This window comes from Mustela erminea, chromosome 5 (assembly GCF_009829155.1).
Source record: "Mustela erminea isolate mMusErm1 chromosome 5, mMusErm1.Pri, whole genome shotgun sequence".
NCBI lineage: Eukaryota > Metazoa > Chordata > Mammalia > Carnivora > Mustelidae > Mustela > Mustela erminea.
Window position 1 is genome coordinate 128326597 of NC_045618.1, and position 25061 is coordinate 128351657.

General features: G+C 43.3%; 1 protein-coding gene across 50 annotated transcripts in view; it reads right to left on the reverse strand.

The window, feature by feature from the left end:
* Window positions 1-25061, reverse strand: part of NRXN3 (neurexin 3) — a 1567429-nt gene that overhangs the window by 509988 nt on the left and 1032380 nt on the right. For 2 of the 50 annotated variants that reach the window (XM_032341536.1, XM_032341535.1), the window contains exon 1: window positions 22631-23765. The exons of 45 other annotated variants lie outside the window; for them this stretch is intronic. In XM_032341536.1, the coding sequence (XP_032197427.1) occupies window positions 22631-22877 (247 nt within the window). In that variant the 5' untranslated portion in view covers window positions 22878-23765. Of the gene's footprint in view, window positions 1-22630; window positions 23770-25061 lie in introns of those variants that run through there. 3 more of the 50 variants (XM_032341537.1, XM_032341552.1, XM_032341534.1) reach the window with 3 other exon arrangements.

Here is a 25061-nt window from a genome sequence, read left to right on the forward strand (position 1 = left end):
AGCAAAGGCCGCCGAGTGTTAGAAAAATATTTGTTGAGTGGTTCGAACAGGTCAGTTTTTATAACTACTCACTAACATACCGAGATCCAAAAAGGTGATGAACAGAGATGAAGAGCTCCCCTCAGAACACAATCTCTTAGATCAAATCTCTCCTTTTGGGATGGGTTTAAATGCAAAGCTCCTCTGAGTGATGGGAATGGCTGGCAAGCATGTGTTTGGGTAACTGTGACATTTATCATAATGAGGCCAGGAGGTATGTACCTCTTTTCTCTGGGTATTTGTATCTCACATCCCCAATTTCTATCACTAAATGCAATCTGTCTCATTCTTTGCTCATTTTACCACTCCCCCCGCCCCGCCTTAGCTGTGAAGTCTTCCTTGTTTATGTAGTTCTTGAGTAGGTGATGAACAAGGATTGAGATGGTAATTGTGAATGGACTTTGTATGCCCTAAAGTATAAAGCAAATGTGAAGAGGTAATAGAGGTAGGCTGATGCCCCTAATCACTGCCACTCCATTACTGCTGCTGTATTATTACTACTGGAGCATAAATCCTAAGTGTAGAGAGTGACATTACCCCAGAACAGCCACATTTCAGATGGCTTAAAGCAAGGGTTGGCAAGACAAACCCAGTCCTTGTTGTGGTTTTGCAGATAAAGTTGTATTTGAATGCAGTCATGCCTCCTCATTTCCCTATGGTCCATGGTGGTTTTCCAGCTCGAATGACAAAACTGAGTAGCTATAACAGTAAGATCTAAAATATTTACTAACTGAACTTTTACAGAAAAGGTTTACCAACCCCTGGCCTAACTTGATCACAAATCAGTGGCTTTTACCTTATTTCTTGCTATGACACCTGAAAAAGTAAATCCCACAAGAGATGTACTATGTTGCAGAAGAGAAAGGGCAAGGAGCAGAGAAAAGTCATTCTGTTCTGCTATTAACTACAACACCACGGTTGACCTGTCCAGACCTTATTTTCAGTGCAATGGAGCAACAGTGGCCAGAGAAGCCATTAGACTAGAATCCCTACACAACCTACAAAGTCCCTTCTGATTCCATAAGTCTTCACTGCCCATGATCTTGACTTTCTTTCCAATAACACTATTAGATCAGATCCTGATTTTTTGACCTGACACTAGCTGAGAAGACTTTCCAAAGATCTAGAGAAGGGTTGAATTAAAAATCCCTTTACAAATCTTTATACCACTCAAATAGGGTATTCCCTATAGCCCAAGAGGCAGGGTAGTGAAAAAGAAGGGTACAGACGTTGGGAATTTCAGATCCCTCCATTGTTAATTTACAAGCTCTGTGTTCCTAGGCAAGTTACTTAACCTCTCTGTGCCTTAGTTTCCTAGGGATAATGCTATCTCAAAGGAATTCTTTTGTGGATCACAGCCACTCTAATAATGCAAAACACATGGCACGTGACAAGAACTCAATGGCAACTGCTACCATTATTATTACAATCCACAGGATGTGAGGTGTCGGATTGAAGCACATAGGAGCCTCAAGAATGGAAAGAAATACTCATGGCAGGCTGCCACCTGAAATACTTGATTGTCAGAAGAAAAGAATATTTTTCTTGCCACCCTTCAGCAAACATTTCCGGAGGGAAAGAGCACAGAGCCAGAATCTGGGGGAACGAATATTATTAGCCCACTCATTTCAAGATTCCCTTCATCAGGACTGGATTCTCTCTCCTACTTCCCTCTTCCCAGTACATTAAAATTCTCCTACTCCAACCCCCAGTCCACAAATTTATCTCCAACACATATAGCCAAGTCCAAGACTTCAAATGAAGAGTCACACAGTTTCTCATCACACCTACACACGCACACATACACACGCACACCCCCAAACACACATAGGTGTGTAGGCTCCTAGGTGGGTATTATTAATTCCTTATTGTCTTCTGGAAGCCTGGATGATTTGCTTGAACATTGCCTTAGAGAATCAGGTGCTGTCACCTTCAAGGAATGATGTGTAAGGGTTTGATTTGCAGCTAATAGAAAAATCTATTTCTTTCAGTTTCACTTCTGTCACACAACGACCGTTGTGTTCCCTACAGGAGATTCCTTCTCCTGTGCAATAACCCACCAAGATGACAGATCTCAGGCGGCAATATGAGCTGCCTGGGTTGAGTGGTGCCTATTAGTTTTATGACCACTGGTTCAGAATGGCCTTGCAGTGTCCACAGCCCATCTTAATGAAGATGGGTAAGACAGCTGCCGATGAAATCAAATTTCTCCTCTTCCTTCCTTTCCATCTTAAAGTCCATCAAACTTTCTTCCTCACAACAGAACAGCTGCTGGGGCAAACACTCAGCCGCAGTCAGTCACCACAGACGGTCTTCATGATTGTCTTGGGGAAGTGAGCAGGGAATCTGCTTTGCCGCAAAGATGACACCAAGTGGCAGAGAGGGAAGGAGGAAGTAGCTCTGCCTTCTTTCTCTGAGTAACAAAATGCAAAAGAACTGTAGGCATATTTAATGTGATATAATAGAAGTTAAAATCTTCTGGAAATTTAGAAAAATCTATATATGGAAATTACTCTTGTAATTATGTCCCTATATATAGTAAACACCAATTCCTTTGTTAGAGCAAAGGCAAGAAGAAATTTCCTAGATAGTATAGTCCAACTGTGTGACCTCATTCTCAGCTAGGAACTAATGCTGTTCTTTATAATCTATTCTGGTAAAGTCGACACTCCCCAAATATCTATATTTCTGTTAAGGTCCAACTCCCAACTCCATTACTACTCGGCGGTAGATTGTTTGCCAATCTGGTGAGACTTCCTCCCATCGCTGAAAGCCCATCCTTTTACAATGTGACTCTGCTGCTCCCCCTACTAGGAGGGGGAATCCATTTCTCCACCCATTGACTCTGGCCTGCCCTGAGAATTGCTTGAACCAACAGAATGCCATGAAAGTGCTGTTGTGTGACTTCCAAGCTCTGGAAAGTTCTTACTGTCCTTATTACCACTCTCTTACAATGCAGCCCTAAGACCACCATGGGAAGAAGCACAAGCTAGCCAAGATGAGGGTAGGAGGTAATACAAAGTAGAGACAGCCAAGCCACCTAAGATTCCCTTAACTAAAGACCAGAACTAATAGCTGGAATGTGAGTGAGGCCATCTTAGGCCATCAACACCAGTCAACCAGCCAGCAGAGTACAACCACATGAGGACCCCCACGGGACACCTTCAGAACTATGCAGCTGGATCCAGCCTGAATGGTTGGCCCACAGAATCATGAGCAAATAGCATGGTTGCTTTAAACACAATTGTGTTTTTTTAATTTGTTTTGTAGGAATAGCTAACTGAGCCATACTTCTTGCAGGAGGCCTTCACCAATGCCTGGTAGAAAGCAAAGTACGCAATTAGAGAAACAAGTTCAAATCCTTTCTCCAGGACTTGCTAACTCTTGACCTCGAGCAGATTACTTAAGTTTTGAGCCTTAGTGTCTGTGAGAATAGAAGACTGGAAGTTTAACCATTGAGGGAATCATGAAAGATAACATATGTAAGCACCCGAGCATAGGACTTGGCACACAGGAGACACTTTTTCAGCATTTGTCACTTCCTGCCTCAATAAAGCTATGTAGGTAAACAAAAGCTGCTCGATCTTCAAGGGCAAGAACTTCATTGATTTTTGAATCAGTTGTAACGTACAGCACAGTGTCTGCTACATGGTTAATATTCAGTGAATTCAGTTGAATCAATCCTCCAATATCCCCTAAGATACAGCTTGGGCTCACGCTGCCATATTTACTGGGAATTCCCAAGTGGTGGGATGACCAGGATTGTGGGGGAACAGACTGCAGTAACCTTGATTAAGTCCCTGTATTTCCTGGATCCTTCATTTAAGGCATCCTTAAAAAAAAAAAAAAAAAGTTATCTATGATCCCCAAGTTCCCTTGCAAGTCCTAAAATTCATTTATTATAATCACGATAGTCATTAACATTTACTGGACACTCATTTGTGTGTCAGATTCTGTACTAGGTTGGGTATATAGAAATTTTTAATCCCAATAGTCTGATAATACAGGTTTTATTATTGCCATTTTTAGATCAGGAAGCTCAGGTCTAGGGCAGGAGTCAGCAAACTCTGCCTGCCTGTTTTTGTAAATTAAGTTTTACGGTGACATGGACGTACCCATCCATGCACATGGTTATCTATGGCTGCTTTCATACTACAATGGAAGGGCTGAGTAACTATGGGGAAGCTGGAGTTCTGTGGGCTACAGAGCTGAAAATATGTACTACCTTGACCCTCAGAGGAAGAGTTTGCTGATCCCTGATCTAGAGTATAACCCGCTAAGAGAGTGACCAGTCACCGCCTTGCTGGTGGAGCTGGAATGCCCAAGTTCTTTCCACTAAGCTGTGCTGACTTTTTATTGTCCCCGCCACTTAATCATTCATTCATCACACCTGATCTTTTAAATAGCGGCTCCCAGGCAAGGATGTGCTGGGGGAAAATGTTCAAGACCTCTGCAAAAGCTGCTGAGGAAATGTCAAGCATGGTCTCTGTGCATGCGTCTAGTTAAGAATCCGTGCTCATCTGGCCTCCTGTAGCTAGAGGCCATGGAGCTACACTCACACTAATTGAAAAATAAGAAATGAAAAGATTTGCTTTCAACACAAACTTGAATGACTGGAATTACATCTTTATTATCTGAAGTGGGAGCTTGTGACTTGTCAACCTCCACCTGTTCTGGCATCAGGAGGAAATACCACAGAAATTAGCCTCTGGCTGGTCATCTCATTATAGGCCAGTTATAGCCCATTTTTAGAAAACCTGATGGTTAAAAAGAAATCCACGCTGTTAATATAAATGCATCTGAGGTTTGTTAGGCGTAACACAAAATTATGCAGTGCCTCACAAATAAAGAATTCAGCACTGAGAAATATGGAGATTGAGTAAAAGGAATTAGTTCAGAATGCACAGAAATGGAGACAGACATCTCTGAACTAATAAACTACACTGATTGGGAAGTGTAATTGAATTTACAAGGGAAAGTGATAATTAAATGGCCATCTTTTCAGAAACAAGCTTCTCCAACAAAGGAGCGCAAGACAGAGCATAGAACAGACTTTGACAGTTGTGAAGCACTATATAAATGAGAAGGTTATAGTTATTCTTATCTGTGTCACTGTCTTGATACCCATCACAGAGATTTGAAATGACCCTTTCCCTCACCCCTCAAAGTGTGGATTTGCTACATGGTCACACTTGTGCAAATTCTGATCCCTGCTTAGAAATATTCCTCCTATACATCTCCATCTTTCTGGCCTCAATACCACCAACCGATCTGAGCCCTTATTACCTTTACTTTTGATGATTGTGACAATCTGCTAATCAGTGCTTCCAAACTCAGCCTCTTGTCTGACCAATTTTTCCTACACAGCCCTGCCAGAATATTTTTTTAACCAATTTCAATGTATTCATCAAATATGGGATGATTACCTATTTACTGTATCCCCAACTATTGTGCTAGCAACAAAAACAGATATAGTTTCTAGGGTTTCCAGATAAAATACATGATACCAGTTAAATGAATTTCAGAAAAACAACAACAACAAATAAAACATCAATCAGTACAAATATGTCTCAAATATTGCATGGGACATACTTAAAGACAAAAAGGTTGGTAGTCTGAATATCAGATTTAACTTAGTGTCTTGTATTTTTACTTATTAAATCTTGTGGCCCCATCTGATCCCAATGGAAATTTACAGTCCACTCAGGGAAACAGATATTAATCAAATAATCTCACAAGTAAATATAAAGTAGCAACTGTGTATAGAAGGGAGAATCCCCAATGGTTATGAGACCCTGCACTGGGGGAATTTGAATTTCTTAAGCAAGTGAAGGAGGGCTTCCTAGAGGAGGTGATATACTGAAGTAGAAACCTCAGGTCTAAGTGGGTGTCAACCCTGGTAAAGAGGAAAGGAACTGCTTAAGTGGGATGAGCCATGGCAAATCCATCCAGGGAAAGGAGCAATGACTGGAGGAAGCCAGGAAGCTGGAACAAACAGAAATAGTGGAAGGGTTTGGTGGGTAAGGAGACTAAGAATGGCAGACCAGGCAGGGTCTCCCAGACCACATCAAACACTTTTGTCCTTGTTTGAAGGCTTATGGAAGCCTGGGAAGAAAGAGGGTTTTTTGATTTGTTTGCTTCTTCTTCTTTTTTTTTTTTTTTTTTTCTTAAGTAAGGGGGTTAACTTAATCAGATTTACATTTTGAAAAGATATAGCACCCGCCTTAAGAATTAAGCATCAACTTCTCAGTCTTGACCCTTTTCTTTTCTCGTAAATAGTGATAATGATAAAATAAAACAACAGAAAAAACAAACAAAAAACCCCAATCATACACACACAAGGTCATTGAAAGTAATAAATCAGATAATGTTCATGGTATACTTTTGCACACTGTAAATGCCAAAGGTGTCAATAGTTACTCTAAGTATTTCTCAATATCCTTGATCAAAGAACTACAATCTCCTTTTCCAACTCTTCTCTCAACATCCCTTTACGTGCCCATCAATCAGTGAAGTGGGCTACTGATCCATAAATGACCCTCTATTGTTTTTTCCACAATATACTCTCTGCCTTCTTTCCTGCATGTCTATAAAGATCATTTTTCAAAACACAATGGAAAGTTTACCTCTTCCACAGAGTGCTTTTTAATGCCTAATAGGTTATGACATTTCCCTCTCTATATTCCCAGAGTAGTTTCTACCCACCTCATGATGTTTGCCATACTATTCTCTGTACTAAAATACTTTATGTTTTTATCTCTCAACCCACTCACTAGATTCTTCTGTTGATGAATACCATCAAGCACATTTTATAAAATAAGAACTATGTTGGTCATGCAAAAGAGCTCATTCATTATCCATAGAGAAGTAAGAACGAAGTGAGAAAAACAATCATTACCAATAAATAATAGCAATTCAATACCGTATGTTTAATAAAATGAGTGAGCTCTTCTACCAAAGTATGGCCATCTTGTAGGGCTGAGCTGTACTCATACAAACTATGCCGAGAATGCAGTAGGAGCCTTAATATATGTTTAATAATTTAATTATTCAATGGAAAAGCACTGAAGAGAACAACACAGTAGTCTGAGAAATTCACTTTGCTAATAGGAGGTAGGGAAAACTTTGTAGACCAGACACTATGGAGTGAGCTCTAAGGTGAAAATGAGTGATACAGAATCATCATCAATGAAGCAATACATTCTAAAGTCACAGAGTTTTTTTAAGACCCTTATGGCAACTGAGGCTTAAGCCTGGGTGGGTGCCATATTTGAAGGGGGATATCTGTCAGTTATTCATCCCTCCATTCACTCAGCAAATGTTTGTTAACTCACTCCTTGCTAGTCACTGTTACAGGCTCTGGATATACAACCATGAACAAGGCAGACAAGTCCTCTGCTCTCAGAGCTTATGTTCTAGCAGGTTGATGGAAGTAGTATACACAAAGAGAACTTTCATGGAGGGATCTGTGCTCCGAAAAACAAAAAAAGAAAATAAGGTCTTATGATGGATGGAGATCTAAAAGAATGTTTTTTAGACTGAGTCATTGAGGAAGGGCTCTTGAGGAGATGACCCTGAAGCTGAAGCCTGATGTTTGACAATAAGAGGGAGGCTCCATATGACAGTCTGGATAAAAGTGAAAACATTCTGGTGAAAAGGGACTGATAATATGAAGGCCCAGTGGTGGGAATGAAATTGGCATGTTCAAGGAACAACATCACCATCAAGAAGAAGGTGGCCAAGGTGGTCAAAAATCATGTTAGAAAATGAGTCTGGACACAAGTAGGGTCCAGATCATAAAGGGAAGCGATTAGCTCTTATTCTAGGTATAGAGGGAATGACATGATCTGGTAAGACTTTGTCCTGTAGGCCAGGAGGAGCCTATGGGAGAGTGAGGTGATCAGGCTGGTATTTCAGATGGATGGCTCCAGCTGTGAGGGGAGTGTGGACAGGAAGGGCAACTGGAAGTTTAGGAAGGTCTGCTGAGGTCTGCAACTGTCCGTGTGACATGGGTGGGGATGATAGAGGGATGGAAAGGACAGATCTAAGCATCAGTTTAAGACACCTGTAACCATACCGTAAGTCTCTGAATATAGGTTCATGTTTCAATCGTTCACTGTAGAACATAGGCCTGGACCCCGCCTACGACACCATAAGTATTCAATAATTAAGGTGTATCACACCCCTTCCCTGTCCTAATCATTCTTTGCTAAATGTTATCTTCTCCACTATTCTCCTTCCCCTTCTTCTCACACTGGAAAGCCCAGTAATTCTGCACAAGATACTAAGTCATGCAAAGCAATGTGGGAGACAGAAGCTGGGTGTCAGTTTCTGCTCTGTCACTTAATACTTGAATGATTTTACTCAAGTCATTCATGCTTCTTTAGTTTGGATTATATCAGCTTAAAAAAATGGGACGAATAACAACCATACCACCTTGTCCTCCTGTCATACAGAACTGTGGTAGGGATCCAAAAGATCACAAATTTTCTCTGTGATAATGTAAAGCATTTTACAAATATCAAGCAATTTTAGAGGATATGCCAAACCTATGTCAACCTCCAGGGAAACAGGTCAAAAGTTTGAATACTGATTTCAGGTGTAGTGTCCAATGCTGAATGAACTGAAAACACTACCCTTTCTTACACAACACAAAATTACCCCAGCTACACACTACATATTTACTACATCATGAGCAAGAAAATATGCTAACCATCTAGAGGAATTAAGACGACACAGTTACTGAAAAACAAATTGTAATATCCCCAGCATCATTCTCCTAAACCAAAGCATGACCTTTTGATATTTCCTTTTTTGGGCAGATTGTACACTTTTCTATTCATGACAAACCAACTTCAGTCAAGAACTCCTTGGGTAGTTAATGGTGTCTCGTGATGATCCTTAAAACTCTCCTCTCATTTTACTCTTGATTAAAAAGAAAGAAAGCATGGGATCTAAGCCCTTGACTGATTTACACTTCAATTTAATTTCTCCCTTTCTCTTTCCTCTTTCCTTTCACTGGAAGAAACCTTCCATGTAATTAGGCTTGAAAGCTCTCATCAATTGGTTTGATTGAGCTGCAGCACACTGAATTTCCCTTCGAGGCTGCTAGGGCAGAGAGAAAGTGGGGGCCCTGTGAGGGCCTGGCATGCCTGGGATGGAGTGGGAACCCCATTCGGAGATGGTGATTAAGGCAAATAAGGTGAGGGTTTGAAATAACTTGGCTCTCGTGCTCTCTGCTACCTCTGTTGGTTTATTATACCACTTGTACCAGAGACTTAGCATCGTCTCCTTGTCCAGAGTAAAATAGGTGGCCTGGAAAGCTTGAGTACTAACATCAGTACAGCAGAAAGAGGACTAAGTCAAATCTGAAAACGGGTATTGTAGCCCCAACTCGCCCCTAACTTGAAAAGTGTGATTTGAGAACGATTCACAAACTCCCGGGCTGTTAGCTTCTTTACATGAAAAGTCATTTGATTGGAAAATGTCTCTGAAAATGTCTTCTAGGTCAAATATCTGAAAATTCCTCAAATTCAAAGCAGCTTTTGGGTCCCATGAGGGCCCTCCATCAGAATATTCTTTTAAGGGCATCACCCCAGGGCCTGAGAAACTCAGCGTTCAGGTGGTAGGTCTACTTCAAAGTTACTTTTATTAAGTTACCTTGTGCAGGGAAATGAAAAAAACTCACTATCTCAGTATGGTCTAAAAGAGTGTTCTTACATACTAGCTGGTCTAATAGTTCCTTAATAACTGAGAGATGATGGGGGTTGCAGGCCATGGGTACACAATGGCCCCCTCACATGGAAATCCCTAAAAATATCATTTGAAAGAGAGGGATCTGCCATAGAGGCCCGAGGTTCCAGGTTTATACTCCTTTCCCACATTAAAGATGTCCCCCTCTTCAACTATAATTGACATTTTAACATGAGCTCTGGTGACCCAATGCACTGGTAAACGACATCAGAGCAGTAAGAAGCAGGTACCAAAGCATCCCTACATCTCTAATGCACAGCAGGTTTAACTCCTGTCTGACTTTACATTCCAGGTCAGGAGCTAATTAGGCTGTTATCAAGGTCTTTATGTTACTTTATTTATTTATTTATTTATTTTTTCCTGGCTCACACAATCACCCACATGTACATATACACACACAATACCCAAACTGAAAACCACTGCTGCTCTCGGAATCTTTGTTTCATTAGTTTTACCCTGGTAATTAATGAACTTCTGCCATAGGTACAGAGGGCCAAAAATAAAAGTAGATCCAAAGGTGACCGAAGAAGCGTGAAAAGGTGTTTTAGAAATCATTAGAATTTTGCCTGTCAGTGCTGATAGAAAGATGAATACCAAACTTGCAACAACTAAGCTGGTAGGTCACTTCCAGATCATTGATTGCAACTCTCTCATTTTGCAGGTAAGAGAACTAAAACCAGGAAGTTTTGGTGGTTTGCCTAACATTGTAATTTGGGGAGAAAGCCCACAGCAACTGTTGGAGACTAAATTTCCTAATAAATGAATTTCTTACAGTGAATCAAAAATGAGGCAGGTGAGTTACCAGCGGGCTTCCTTATCAGTGGAGGGGTCCCTCGCTCTTCATTGACTATGTAACCATTCCTTGCCAGCTGACTCTGAAACGTGTGTGAATTTCCCAAGGCTGTTGCAGAAAGCACAGACAATCTTCCATAATATAATAGAACTGGTGAATATAAGGAAGTGTTCCTATCAGTTGCTCTCAGTACCAGGAAACAGGTTTATGTTTGTTCAATACAAGTTCAATAGATGCAAGGGGTTGACAGCTCAGTAGGTGGAAGAACTTGAAATGAACTGCCGAACTCCAAGTCTCTATTTCTTTCCCTGATAATAATAGCACCTACACCAAAGGATGGTTGGTAAAGATGAAATGAGATAAGACAAAGCATTTAGCTTAATACCTGCCTGTGATATTACAACCTACGGAAATACATATTTGGTTTTTCAGATGACCAAAAAATTCAACAACAACAACAACAGCAGCAAAAAGACAGGGCTCAGACAGCCTCTAGGTTGAACACATGGAGACTGGAGAGAATGACGCACCTGGAAAGGGCAGGAAGCTCTGTGCCCCTTCCTACCTACCTGAGCCTATGCAGCCCTGCCACTTGGCTGTTCTTGGGTTGCATCCTTTTATAATAAATTGATAATCCTGTAAGTAAATGGGTTTCCTGAGTTTGGTGATGCATGCAAAAAAAAAAAAATAATAATAATGGAACTCAAAGAGAGGGTAAGTATGGGGTGCCATCTGCTTTACAGCTTGCTGGTCAGAAGTACAGGTAACAACCTAGATGGTGACTGGCATCTGACATAGGGGTTGGCAGTGGGCGTGGCAGTCTTGTAGGACTGAACCCTTAACCTGTGGAATCCAGTGCTATCTGCAGGGAGAAACGCATCAAAATGGAGCCGAATCGGTATTTGAGAGAATTTCTTGGCCCCCATGCAAACAGACATGCTGGAATTAGGTTCAGGAACCTGAAGGACTGACACGAGTTAAGTGCGTATTTTCAGCTGTTAAGTTTAGAAGATGTGACAGTCCTCACAGTTCATCTTGGCTCTAGGTCTAACATAAAAGACCTTTAAAAGAGAGCCAGGCACTGTATTTGAAAACACCACTTCGAGTATTATTTCCCTCTACCATCCCAGGTAATATCGCATGAATATTTAAATATTAAGAGCACAGGTCTAGATTCAAACTGCTTAGATATCTAACCTGGTTCTGCCATGTGTTTTCTTATAATCTGACCTTATGACTCAAACATTCCATGCCTCCGTGTCCATATCTTTCAAATGGGAAAACAACTATCTTGATTTCATAGGAGAACTAAACGAGCTAAGAGCTTTAGAAGAGTGTTAGGCACACTGAAGAACATACACAAAAGTGATATATTGTTATTATAATTATTAAGGGTAAGGTAGATATTATTATCATTCTTGTGAAATCATAGAAGTCTCCTCTCTTGGGTTTATTTTATCTAAGAAGATTGAATTGACATAGTGAACACATAATTCCCCATCCAATTATGCAGAGACGATGGTTGATGGACGGAGATATTCAATAATTGGTTTAAAGAAAAAGATACACAACAAAACCTTGACTATCCAAACCACAGGACCCTTCCTCTATGCAAATTATTCTGCGGGCCAGATTTCTAGTTGAGATTTAACCCTTTCACTATCCTTTCAAACGTTTAAATAATCAGAATGCTGCTAACATTGACCCCAAGAATCCAAGAGGGGTTTGCTTTATTTTACCTGTGAACTCATTTTGCATGGGGGCCTTTAGTCTTTCATGAAAACTGAGGATTCAAAGAAACTGGAGCTACCCTCTTAGTTATCACTTATAAGAAGCCCCAACATCTTTGCTGTCTATCACTACTTGCTCAGGATATATCTGGGATTTGAGACCAGGAATTAAATGGACTGTGGAAGCACAGTAAAACATTTTAATCCAAGTGATGGCCTCTCGTCTAGAGCCACTGAGGAAGGCCAAATGGGGGAAACTAGTTTCTCCTTCTAGTCATTGGCTCTAATCTGAAAAGAAGGATCTGGCCAAGTCCATGTCCCCGCAGATGCGGCCACACCTGTGCACTTGACTTCAAGTCTCGCCTGGTCTCCAGAAAGAGGTCTCCGTGAGACAATTCCAAATTCTAAAAAGTGTTCATTGCACTTGGGGGTTTGGGGTAATTATCTCCTTCCCTGGTTTGAGTGTCTGCAGACAGCCCGGCCCTGCCTATCTCCTCTCCCCCCAGCCCCCACTCTCCCCCCACTTCTCTCCTTTCCAGGACAGCATCAAACAACAAAGGGACAATACAAATAAATGCTGCTAAGTAAAACACCCATCACTGGTTCAGCTTAATGCTGTGCTCTGCCAACCTGCTCTCCTGCCTAGCCACTGAGGTGACTTCCCCCAACTTCACTTTCATTTTAATGTGCCATACAGAAAAGCAGCCTAAAAATATACCCCCAGTTCTGAAGCATATAATCTGTAAACTACAGGAACAGGCGGATCATTTCCATTAGTTTCTTATGTAGCAAAAACCACAATTTGTCCCCAAAGCGTGTAATTATATTCAAACTCTGAAAGACTGTCTCAGAAAGAGTTGAAATTCATAGTTTGGGGGAAAGTCACTCAAGAGTATACACAGTTATAGTCTAATGTAGGGGGGTGGCAGAAATATTTCAAAACAATAAAAGAGGGAGGGTGAGAACAGTAGCTCAGAAAATACGGCTTGATGGTTGCTAGGGGTTTTCTGTTCACATAGCCACTCCATAGCTGGTAAGCAAGAGGTGGGGACTGGGTCAGAGGACATGTCTTTGAACAATAACTCAGCTGTGGCTTCCAGATGGGAAAAGAGAGGTGAGTACATAGGCCACTTTCCTCTGCTTTCTAGGAGTGAGATCCAACTGGGACAGGCAATGTCTCCCTACACAGGAACCTGAATCTGAGTCCTTTCCCATCCTGGGGTCTCCCATACAGAGGAAGCCTTCCAAACACCCCAAGAAAGCCCACCTCTTAGCACAAAGCCAGGCACCTATTAGAAAAATGTACATGGAATGTTAATTTTTTACAGAAGCCCAGAGAAGTCCTTTCCTGGCAGAATCGAATCCTACAGGACTTCATCTGGTTAAAAGAAAGATCAATCTGTGGAAAGAGAGATGGGACACAATGTTGCGATCTGAGAAAGGGTCTTGAAGGAGTGAGAAGTCGGTCCTCCCGCAAAGGAGTAAAAAGACGATGGTGGAGTGGGAATCATACTGCCTAATTCCCCACCAACTCTGATATTGACTGGATGCCTATAGCCAACTCCAAACCTTAGTCATCTGGTATATAACAAGGTCAGACAATCTCTAAACTCTATAAACCCGTTGGTGTGCTTCTGAGAAATACATGACTTCCCCTGCCCTTCGCCACTTCTATCAATGACTATCCCTCCTCTCCTAATAAACAAGAGCCAATCTTGAGGCACCTCACTCAGCCATTTACTCATTCACTCAAAAAACATGTATCAGTGTAGAAGTGTCATTTGTCTGCTCCTTCTAATGAGTATCTCCTTGGGTCAGAATGGGTTCAGGCAGACGATAAACATTCAAATACTTATTACGAACTGGACACTTGTAGATGTTTTGCAAAGGTGTGCCAACTACATTAATCAAAATGTCTCCTTAACCTGTACGCCTTATTCCTGACAAAGGAGTTTGCTGTGTTTGCTTCCTGTCTCTTGAGCTAAGCGACTGCGTGGTATAGCAGAAAGGCTCAGAAATTTGTGCAGAGAACTGAATTCGAATTATGGCTCTACCACCATAGTACTTCGGTCGAGATGCATAAACTCTCTAAGTCTCATTGCTTTCATGTATGAGATGGTGGTAACCTTCTGAATACTAGAGGTTTGTGGGGATTCAATGGAATCATATATGTAAACTACTGGAGGAATGCATGGTACCCAGGAGGCGTGTGAATGTGTATGGTCCGAGCAAGTCTCTCAAAACTCTGACAGAAGTAGACATAAACCACTTGCTCTTTAAAAACTCCGCTGGCATGCTGCCCTCTGCTCTGATACAGCTGAACACAGCAGAGCATTTTTAACATAACACAGAATTCCTTTCTAGGGCTGATAAGATGCATTTAAATGAAGGCTGCGTTTCTTCCCGTCTCGACATGACACTGTGGTGAAGTTGGACAGCGGGCTTTCTGAGATCACAGTGTGCCATTCTTGCACGTGATGCTGCTTCTGTCAGAGGGGAAAAGGGAAAACCGGGTTGCGGTTTTGGCATGGGTTTGGCATCAAGAAAACAAACCTATAAAATGCCTTTGTAAGATACGCAGTGGCATGTTTAAAGGCGTACGGATTGGGGAAGCATGCGGTCTTTGTGTCGAGAACCATTTGAAGAGATCATCTCACTGGACCCACTCATTGTACAAATGAGGAAGAAAAGAAAAAGCCAATTTTTCTGCAGTGGCAGTGTAAAGGTGCATACGCACTCCATGACATTCAGAAAACTCTAGGTAAAAAAAAGAAGGGGCACCTGGGTGGCTCAGTGGGTTGAAGCCTCTGCCTTCGGCTCAGGTCATGATCTCAGGGTCCTGGGATCAAGCCCGCATCTGGCTCTCTGCTCAGCGGGGAGCCTGTTCCCCCCACCTCCCGCCTGCTTCTGCCTACTTGTGATCTCTGTCTGTCAAATAAATAATTAAAATCTTAAAAAAAAAAAAAAAGGAAGAAGAAGAAGAAGAAAGAGGATAGGTTTATAGAGCCTAATGTGACTTAAAAACAAAATGTCATATCCAAAGTCACAGAGTTTGTCAGGGAGAAAATTTAGGCGTGACATCTATGGACGAGCATCAGGTTCTCTCAAGAAGAATTCTGGTTTAAAATCGGGCCCCACTAAGTCACCTCTAAGCATTCCAGCACCTCCCCAGCTCCCACCTCCTCTATAACTTTGAGTCCTGGTGAGTAGAAGCACCAGAAGGGACATCTAAAGAAATCCTCTATTTCTAGATCTAAAAATAGTAGTCCTAAAAAGACCTGTCTTTTTCTTAGTATAAACCAGATTACAGATTCAAGTTTCCAATGGGTGCTAAGCATCGTATAGGAATGTTTAAATTCAGCAGACGTCTTCCAGAAGCATGATCCAATTATGTATTTCCAAAATGATCTCAGAATATATCTTAGGGGCCTCTCCCCTTTTATGTCACTAGATTTCTCAGCTTCTAAACAGTTTGCTACTTGTCATCTTAGACTACATTTTGCCCAGCCTGGCTTTTTTTTTTTACATGTTATCAAAAAGCACAAGCTGACCACACATGCTATATTCCTTTAGTGCCATAAACAAGAAAATGCATATCAAACCTGTCTCCCCTTGGAGGCAAAAAGTGTTGCTGTAGATAAGAAAATGAGGAGAAGCGGTAGATTCATGCTCCTTAACCTCAAACTACCAACCAGTAGCCATTCAACACTGAAGCTCGACTTTGTACCAGGAGCCCGAAGAGAGTTATCATTAAAATAGTTCTCAGAGAATATTTAATCTCTACACAGTACCTCGCAACATAGCAAGCACAACTTGTTTAATTTCTTCATAATTCTGTGACATCTGGGTGGTATTATTATTGCTATTTCGGTTTAGAGATGAAGAAACTGAGTCAACATCAAGCCTCATGACTTAACCAAGATCACAAAGTTCCGAAGTGACAAGAAAAAGACCAAGAACTAGTTCTTCCAATTCTAAAACTTTCAGTTCATTGTTCCCATGGTCACTACCACTGCGCTGCCCATTTCCATCATTATTCACCTGACAGACTCATGAGCATGTATTCTCTCAAAAGTCACTTTTCGAAAATATCTGAATACGGAAACAAAAAACAAAAATGAAAGAAAACAACACTCAAGAAACTCATTCCACAAAGAGCTTGGGATTGCTTCAGATACATCGCTTGGGATTTATAGCGGTCAAGTTGCTTGATGATCCTCATACACTCTCTCCCCAAGCCTCATGACATGCCGTGATGTCAACAGACTACTTCCTGTTTATACTTGAAGATGAACTTTCAACAAAATAAAAATCCAACCGAAAAATAATGAAATTGATATTTTGTTAAAAGGACATATTTTTCAGTTGCTAAAAAAAAGTGGGAGTTTATACTGATTTCACCCTTTAATATTTTTCCCCTGAAGAGTGAGATGTGAAGGGAATTGGTGATGTGTGTCTTAGGAAAGGAAAAAATGGGAAACTGTGGTTTACGAAGGAAGGAAGTTACTGGGTGGGCAGGGAGATCTGGCCTGGAATGGCAGCAGGTCTAAGGAGAGAGAGTCTTGGAGTGCAGACGGTGCAGTCTGTCTGCAGAGCACATGGCTAGAGTCCAATGGTACTAGTCTACAAACAGAACTAGGTATAGGGGTGCCTGGGTGGCACCGTGGGTTGAGCCTCCGCCTTCAGCTTGAGTCATGACCTCAGGGTCCTAGGATCGAGTCCCGTACCGGGCTCTCTGCTTGGCCTGAGCCTGCTTCCCCCTCTCTCTCTGCCTGCCTCTCTGTCTACTTGTGATCTCTGCCTGTCAAATAAATAAATAAAATCTTAAAAAAAAAAAAAAACCAACTAGGTATAGACTGGATCACACAAGGTGAACTGATAAGAAGGCAAACACAAGGTTGAACTAAACCTACTGGTATTGTTTCTCCCAATAAACAGATTTTTCCTCTTGAGGCATTATCTCATCAGTTTTGTAAATTATTACCACTGTCACTGAAGGTTTTCTATTTCCACTGGGAAAGTCTGAGTTTAGCGGAGATTCACTGAATAGTACGTTTTTATGTCTTTCTCAGTGACTGTGTCCTAGGGGAGGAGGAGGAGCGTTAATGGGCTGAATTGTGTCCTCCCAAAACTTGTATGTTGAAGCCTTAAACCGAAATACTTTCAAATGTGACCACATTTAGAGATAGTACCTTTAAAAGGGTGATTGAGTTAAAATGAGACATCTGGGTGAACCTTAATCCAGTCTGACCAGTGTCCTCACAGAAGAGGATATTTGGACACACAAGGAAACATCAGGGATGCATGAACACAGAGCAAAGACCGTGTGATGACACAATGAGAAGGTGCTAAGGAGAGAGGCCTCAGAAGAAACCAGATCTGCCAACAGCATGACCTTGGACTTCTAGCTTCCAGAGCAGTGCAAAAATGAATTGCTGTTGTTTAAGTCACCCAGTCTGTGGGGAAAAAAAAATAAAAAATAAAAAAAAAAAATAAAATAAAATATTATTTTTTATTTTATTTTTTTTAATGGCAGTTCTAACAAACTAATAGATGGAGGAAAGTGTGGGTAAGTTCAAGGTTTATCTTCAAAGACCTGCCTCCCTCTCAGTCCTGGTGAAGCAAGCCTTCTGAGATCCACAAAGTTCATTCCCTAAAATGTAAAATGGAGTATGTCACTGCTCCTAGATTCAAAATCAGATGATAAAACAAAAAAGTTCTTACTATGGAATTCCAGCCATCACCCAGTCTGGTGAAGACTTTTGTTTGTTTGTTTATTTTTTCCTGAAAGCAATTGTTTCAGTAATCTCATCTCCTGTCCCTAGGATATGACAACTCTCACGCCAGTACCCCGCCCCCCCCCCGCCGCCCCTGCACCCCTCTCCCTGCTACAGTGATCCACACTGAAAGTACTGAAAAAATTTACAGTAGGATATTATAATTTTCCTTTGGTAATCTTTCTTTCAAGAACAAGTGAATCTCCAGACCTACCACTTGCCAGCAAATCTGAGAGAAGAAAAACAATGCATCTAGAGGAGAGAAAGAAGGAGAAACCAATTTAATTAATTCATCACCAAGGCCAAAGACATATAAATCTTATAATTTTATCTGTCAACCAACATTATGAATTATTCAACAAACTGAATCCCAAGAAGGAAGGGAGAGAGAATGTGGTGAGGAAGCAGCTGGCTGAGCAGAAGAAAGTGCTCAACAGATCAGAGTAAAACAAGCCTCATGGCTGGAAAAACTTAAGTGGTAGGTCTTTGTGACAATGGATGACGAGCACAGTTTCTTAGAAGAAGGACTCCCAGCACATGTGTCACTAGCGGAACCATGACCACCACTTCTGCTGAGATGATTCAAAGAGGGCTCATTCTGCCTCCCTACACACACACACACACACACACACACACAACACACACACACACACACACCCCCCTGGTTTCTGAGCAGGAGAATTTCCTCTAAATACACTCTGGTGTGTTCCCTTTTAAGATTGAGTTTTATGTCCCCAAGGAGTTCCCCTGCATCCAGTCAGGAAGGCTGGCTATTTTATGTAGGATAAAATGCAAGGCACATACTAGGTCTAGATTCTCAGAAAAGTCATTTTTCTAAACTATTAAGTATGAAAGCGTTTTTTTTGTTTTTTGGTTTTTGGTTTTTGGTTTTTTTTTTTTTTTTTTTTTTTTTTAGGTAGATGCTCACTGGAGTTCTTAAAGGTGGGAGAGGAGAAAAAATATACAAACCTCCTTTATGAAACTGAAGGTTGATAAACAAATGTATTTTCATATTTATATTTACCGTACCACTAAACTACCTAGAAGACATTGACAAGCATGTTATTTAAGCCTAGAAATAAAGTTGAGGATGAAGGGACGCCTGGGTGGCTCAGTTGGTTGGACGACTGCCTTCGGCTCAGGTCATGATCCCGGAGTCCCGGGATCGGGTCCCGCATCGGGCTCCCAGCTCCATGGGGAGTCTGCTTCTCCCTCTGACCTTCTCCTCGCTCATGCTCTCTCTCACTGTCTCTCTCTCAAATAAATAAATAAAATATTTAAAATAAATAAATTAATTAATTAAAAAAAAAGTTGAGGATGACAAATACTTACAGGGATATTCTAAACAACAGAAGAATATAAATTTGTACTTTATATAAAGACTATTTAAATGGTACATTAATTAATTTGCTTTAGTAGTTGGAGCCTCACCCCCCCCCAATATTTTTACATTAGAGAAGCACTTAATCTTTCATAGATGATCAAAATACTCCTGAAACTATTCTTGGCTGAACGCCACAATGTCTTTTATAGATTTCTATCCTCAGCAAGGAGCACACAGTCTGACACATAGTAAATGCTCAATAAATGTTAGCTGACTACTGAGTAGGCCAGAGCATGGCAGAAAGCAGGGAGCCTGAGTGAGAGAAGGGACCAACCAAGGGGGAAATCTACTAGATCCTACTTAAGAAGAGACAGTTCATTCTGTCCTGAGACACAGTCCTAAGGGGAGAGTATTTTGGGTGCCTCGGGTACGTGTGATCTTAGTCTCCTGCACTCACAAAGGAGCACAGCCTTCTCTAGGCTGCCCAGGCAGGGTGGCCTGGAGGGAGGGGTGAAAACAACTGATTAACAGGACAGCTGGAGAACTTCTGGCTTTTCAGGAAATGAGCAAGGGGAAGCAGCATAAAACAAACAAACAAATATCTCCAAGTTCAAAGAAAGTTCTTGGACCAAGGCTCTAGTTTTCATTTTATAGCAGAATGAAGGGCATTTACTCCTTTCCAGACAATGGAGACTGCTGCTTTTAACTCGGGAATAAGGTTGGCAGAAAACTATTAGTAATAACATTAGTCTCATGGTGCTGTGCCTCCTACTGCCTCCATCCAAAAGATTTTTTTAAAACAATTGCTGTTAGTGAAGCCTTTGTCTTGGACTAGGAGAAAGCAAATGTACTCCAAGTAAGAATGAGAGATGCATTAGCAAAGTTCCGAGGGGTCTTCTGGTCTTTTCAGGACACAAAAGGTCACAACTTGGATGTGGGACTGGAGTCAGGGGTTGGGGCATCTCGTTGATTGCTGCTTCTCTTGTTTTTAAGCTCAAAAACATTAATTAAATATGCAAGGAGCCTACTTAATATAGATGCATTCACTCTCCAAGCCCCAAATCAATGAGATGAGACTTCAGGACTGAAAGAGGATACTCAAGAGGTGAATTCTTGAGTTTTCTTATCTTAACTATGCCAGACCCTGGGGTTCACTGCACGCCACAGCTGTGGTGGGTGAGGGCTTTTCCTGGGATCTCTAGTCATTTACTTACTTCGTTCTCCTTTTCCACCACACTGAATCTTATCAGATGCAGGCTAATGAGAAACCAGACTGGCAACGAGTCAAAAAGATTCAGAAGTTACTGAACAACTGATCCTTGAAAAAATGAAGTCAACAGAAAAGAGCTGTGTTTAATCTCTGCAAGGCTCAACCCCTGTAGCCCTTTTAGCTGAAAGACAGAGAGACAGAGACAGAGAGCAGAGACAGAGATTGACAGACTTAGGAACCCCTGGGACGTAGGGCTCTGCAAATACCATCACTTAACTAGTAGCTGCTTTTAACTGTTTACATCCTGAACAGAAAACATCGAGACGCTGCCAGCCTATAACCTCTAACTAACGCATAATATCCATCTCCCTGCTGATCATTTACACTAATTAGCGAAATTTAGCTAATTATCGCTGAGCCCTTCCATGTTTAATTATGGCTATTAGTAATCGTCTGTCTGGCTTTCTCCATCTCCCACTCCCCTTTCTCTTTCCCACTCTTTACAATCCTACCCCCACCCCAGTCCCTCTCTCCCTTAGAAGCTAGCAGTTTCCATTTCAATGAAATTTCTTTTGCTTTTTGGGTGGTTATCATTCTTTCCTCTCCTTATTTTATTTATTTATTTATTTATTTATTTATTTATTTAAGAAAGCCGACACCAGACGCAGCGGGAGTCTCAGAGAAAACAGCCCCCCGATCAAGATCAAGCATTCACTCCTTCCCACCACCCCTCTCCACCAACCTTACAAGCTCTGAGCTACTTGACAACTCCATCAAATAAAATTTAAAGAGAGAGCCAGAAAGAGCCAGAGTACGTGCTGGCATTTTCTCAATGTGCCTCCACTTAACACTATGGATGGTACAGAGCAGAAGCCCACGGCTAGGAGGCAGTGGGAAGAACTGACATTCTAAATGGGGTCTCCAAACTACAAGGTAGGGCAGGGGACCTCTAGTGTGGTTCACTCATGCTACTCCCCGGAGGGCTGCTCCTACCATTCGGTTCTGTGATTCCTACTCTCCTTGCCACCAGAGTAGAGTGCAGAGTAAACAAATATTGAAGATCCCTTCTTTGGAACAGTTTACTACAGCAGACTCCCACCTTGGTGGCAAACAACGTCCTTTCAGAGGCAGCCTGCTCGGAACTGAAATGATTTTTAAGAGCCATAAATCTCTTCCTTCAATAGCTATGCAAGGAGGATTGTTCGGAGCAAAACACACCATACCTGTTTTGAGTGAACCAGCCTCCCAGTGAAACCTTTAATTGAAATAACATTGGTATAAATGGTAGGATCAAAGGTACTGTAATTTACACTTGGGTAAATTCTAAATGGACTCTGTCCTATCTCTTCTATCACTTCCTGTGTAGTAGTTAGCAGTCTTACATGTGCAGTTTCTGAGATAGCCGGTCTTTCCCTCAGACATGTGGACAATCACAAAGCTGCCCAAATGAACAATACTACCCTTTATTAATTGCATTTTCTGCCTTCTTACACTCAGCTACTTTCTTCCCTGACCTTAACCACACAGGCCACTTCCCAGTAGTTCCATCAACTTCAGGCTGAAGACCTAAGGATCCCTGCTATCTACTTTCCCATGACTAGCTCCAAAACAAGATCTGAAAAAAGGGTGAAAGCAAGGTGAATGGATATTCTTAAAGTGCAAAACCCGGCCCTGATCTGGTAAGTTGCTAGCCATCACAGGGGTGAAGGGAATGAAGGAGGCAGAAGGTTGCAAAGGGGGGAAATGTGGTGTTTGTGAAGCTATGAATGAGAAAGCTAAGGACAGGAGAAACCCTTAGAGAAACTGAGGGGCTGGGGCAGAAAACACTAGACTTTAAGGGGGTAATGGACATTTTCTTCTCTCATGCACATGCGATGGATGTTTTTTATCATTTTAAATTCAATTTTTTTTTTATTATCTTCCCACCCTTGACATTACCTGAAAGGCGAGTGGGTTAAGGAATCGCTATGCCCCATTAAAAGGATAAAGAGCAGAGAGACCCACCGTGCCCTCCTCGAAGGGAGACAGGGGAGCGATAGATAGAAATAGGCACTGAGTGATGCTTGCTGCCATGGAAATGGTGCTCGTGCTGAGAGTGAGACCCCGGCGAGGAAGAGGAGGAGGAGGAAGAAGCTACATTAGAGGAACTCCACACAGAGCTGACGATACATCCCCAGAAGAGGGACCAGATCCCAAGCGTCCAGGCCGGCCGGCGAGGAGGGCTCCGTCTCGCGTGGATTCTCAGGTGCATGGTCAACGCACTGGACCACTACAGATGGGCAGTTTGAATTCCAGCCAGAGAGGAATAATGAAGTTCATGATGCCCAAGGGCCCATCATAGCCGCAGGAATACTTGCCCGGATTTTGGAAAGAGGGAGGGAATAAGCGCTTTCAAGACAGATGATGAATCAGTTAAAAAAAAAAAAAAAAAAAAAAAAAGGAAGAAGAAGGCAAAAGCTCCTCTTTCCCGGGGCTGAAATTTAGAAAGCCAAAGTCCACCCAGGTATAGCAACCCTCCTAGGGAGCCCCGGAATGCCACACATGTCAGGGGAGGCCCGCCGCGGCTTCCTCCTGATCTCCAGGCGACTCAACTGCACGCTCCGGGAAGCCACACAGAGGAAAGGTGGAAGCGAAGGAAGAGGGGGGAGGCAGCAGGAGACCCAAGAAGGCTCAGGTTAGTTTATCCCAACATCCAGGCAGTTTGAACATTTTTTTTCTCTTTTTCCACTTCCAGGCGATGCACTGCAGAACTGCCAGGCAAAAGGGGGCTGCAGGTGGGAGAGTTCTTCGCGTGTTCCCGAAATCTCGGTGGAAGGGCGCGGAGGCTGTTAACCCTGCGCGTTCTGGAAGAGCGCCACGGAGCAACCGCCTGCGTCCTGGGTTTCCCAAGTGGATGAAAAGCAGCAGCAGCAGCAGCAGCCGGAGGAAGAGAACAAGGAGGACCGGAGGGAAAGAGGCAAGGAGGGGGAAGCCAGCGCGGAGCAGCCACCCAAACCAGCGTGGCCCTGGGCGGAGAGAGGTGGGTGGGCGAGCAGGGAGAACGCGAGAGGAGGTGCCCGGCAGGCGGCAGAAGTGGCGGAGAGGCGGGCGGGCGCCGGCAAAGTGCGCGGAACTGGGAGGCACAGGTGAAGTGAAGCGAGGAGTTGGGGAGCCAAATTCACAAATGGGCAAGTCATATGCAAATAGCGCACTCCCGAGAGCAAATCAGTGCAGCCCGAGCGCTCTGCCGAGGGACTGGCTGGCTCCGGAGGGAGGAGGGGCCCGAGCGACCCGGAATCCCGGCCCTCCCCATTCAAGTACACGCTCGCTCGTCTACACCCGCGCGAGCCTCCCGCGCACACCGCTGCCCTCCCCGCGCTCCGCTCCCTCCCAGAAGAGTGAGCGTGTGTGTGCGCGGGGCTGAGTGAGACCGACAGACCTACAGACGGACGCTGAGCCTTTCCTCTCTCTCTCTTTTTAAAGCACCCTTTCCCTTCCCTCGGGCGCATTGAGCCAGATTCGGATGATTAAGGCACCTTTTGCAGTTTGGGAAGAAAAAACGCAGGCGATGGCTAAGGCTGAAGTAGCCCCAGATAGAAATAAAAATAAACCCCTTGAGTCAGCAAAAGCGCTGGAGCGGCTGCACACGGTGGTGCCGCCCGCACGCTCCCCCGGGCCTGGCGGTCAGCACCGCGCGGCCACTCTCCCGGCCCCCACCCGCAGGGGGAGAGGCGGGAACCCGCGTGCTGTCTCTTGACAGTGAGCGGAAGACGCGGCCTGGGGACCCCAGAGGGTGAGGGGTTCGGTGGCTGGAGGCCCTTCGAGAAGGTAGCTCCCCCCACCCCCCGCGCCCACCACCACCCAGTGCACAGAACGCTCTCGGAAATTCAGGTCCCAGGGGTTGGTCCCCCCGCCAGCTGTCCTGGTCAAAGAACTTCAGAAGGGGCGAGGGCTGCTTCTGCTGGCGGAAGACGAGCGGCTGGCCCGCCCTTGACTGGCCTCGAGAGCGCTGCCCCGTGTGGGTGAAGCCTCCGAACCTCCAGGGAGCTGGGCACCCGAGAGCGCGGCTTTTACATCCAGGCTGAACCTGCGGGGGAGAGCGGGAGTGACACGGAAGAGGGCTGGCGCTCCCGTCCAGGCCATCTGTGCCTCCAGGAGGAAGCTGACCTAGGGCTCTGCCAGAGAACAGTGACATTCTGGAGGATATGGCCTCCACCCCGCCTCCCTGTTCCCCCGCACTCTGCATGATGAGGGCTGGAGGCAAAACCCCAAAGGGCAGCCCTCCTAAACCTGGGGGAGGTGTTATTCACCTTGGTTAAAAAAGCCCATTACATTGGGCGGGGGGAGGGCGGAGGGAATAGTACTTGATGGCTAAAATATAAACACACACACACACAGTACACACACATCATACATAATCATATATACGTTAAAATGTATATCTGTCTATATACCA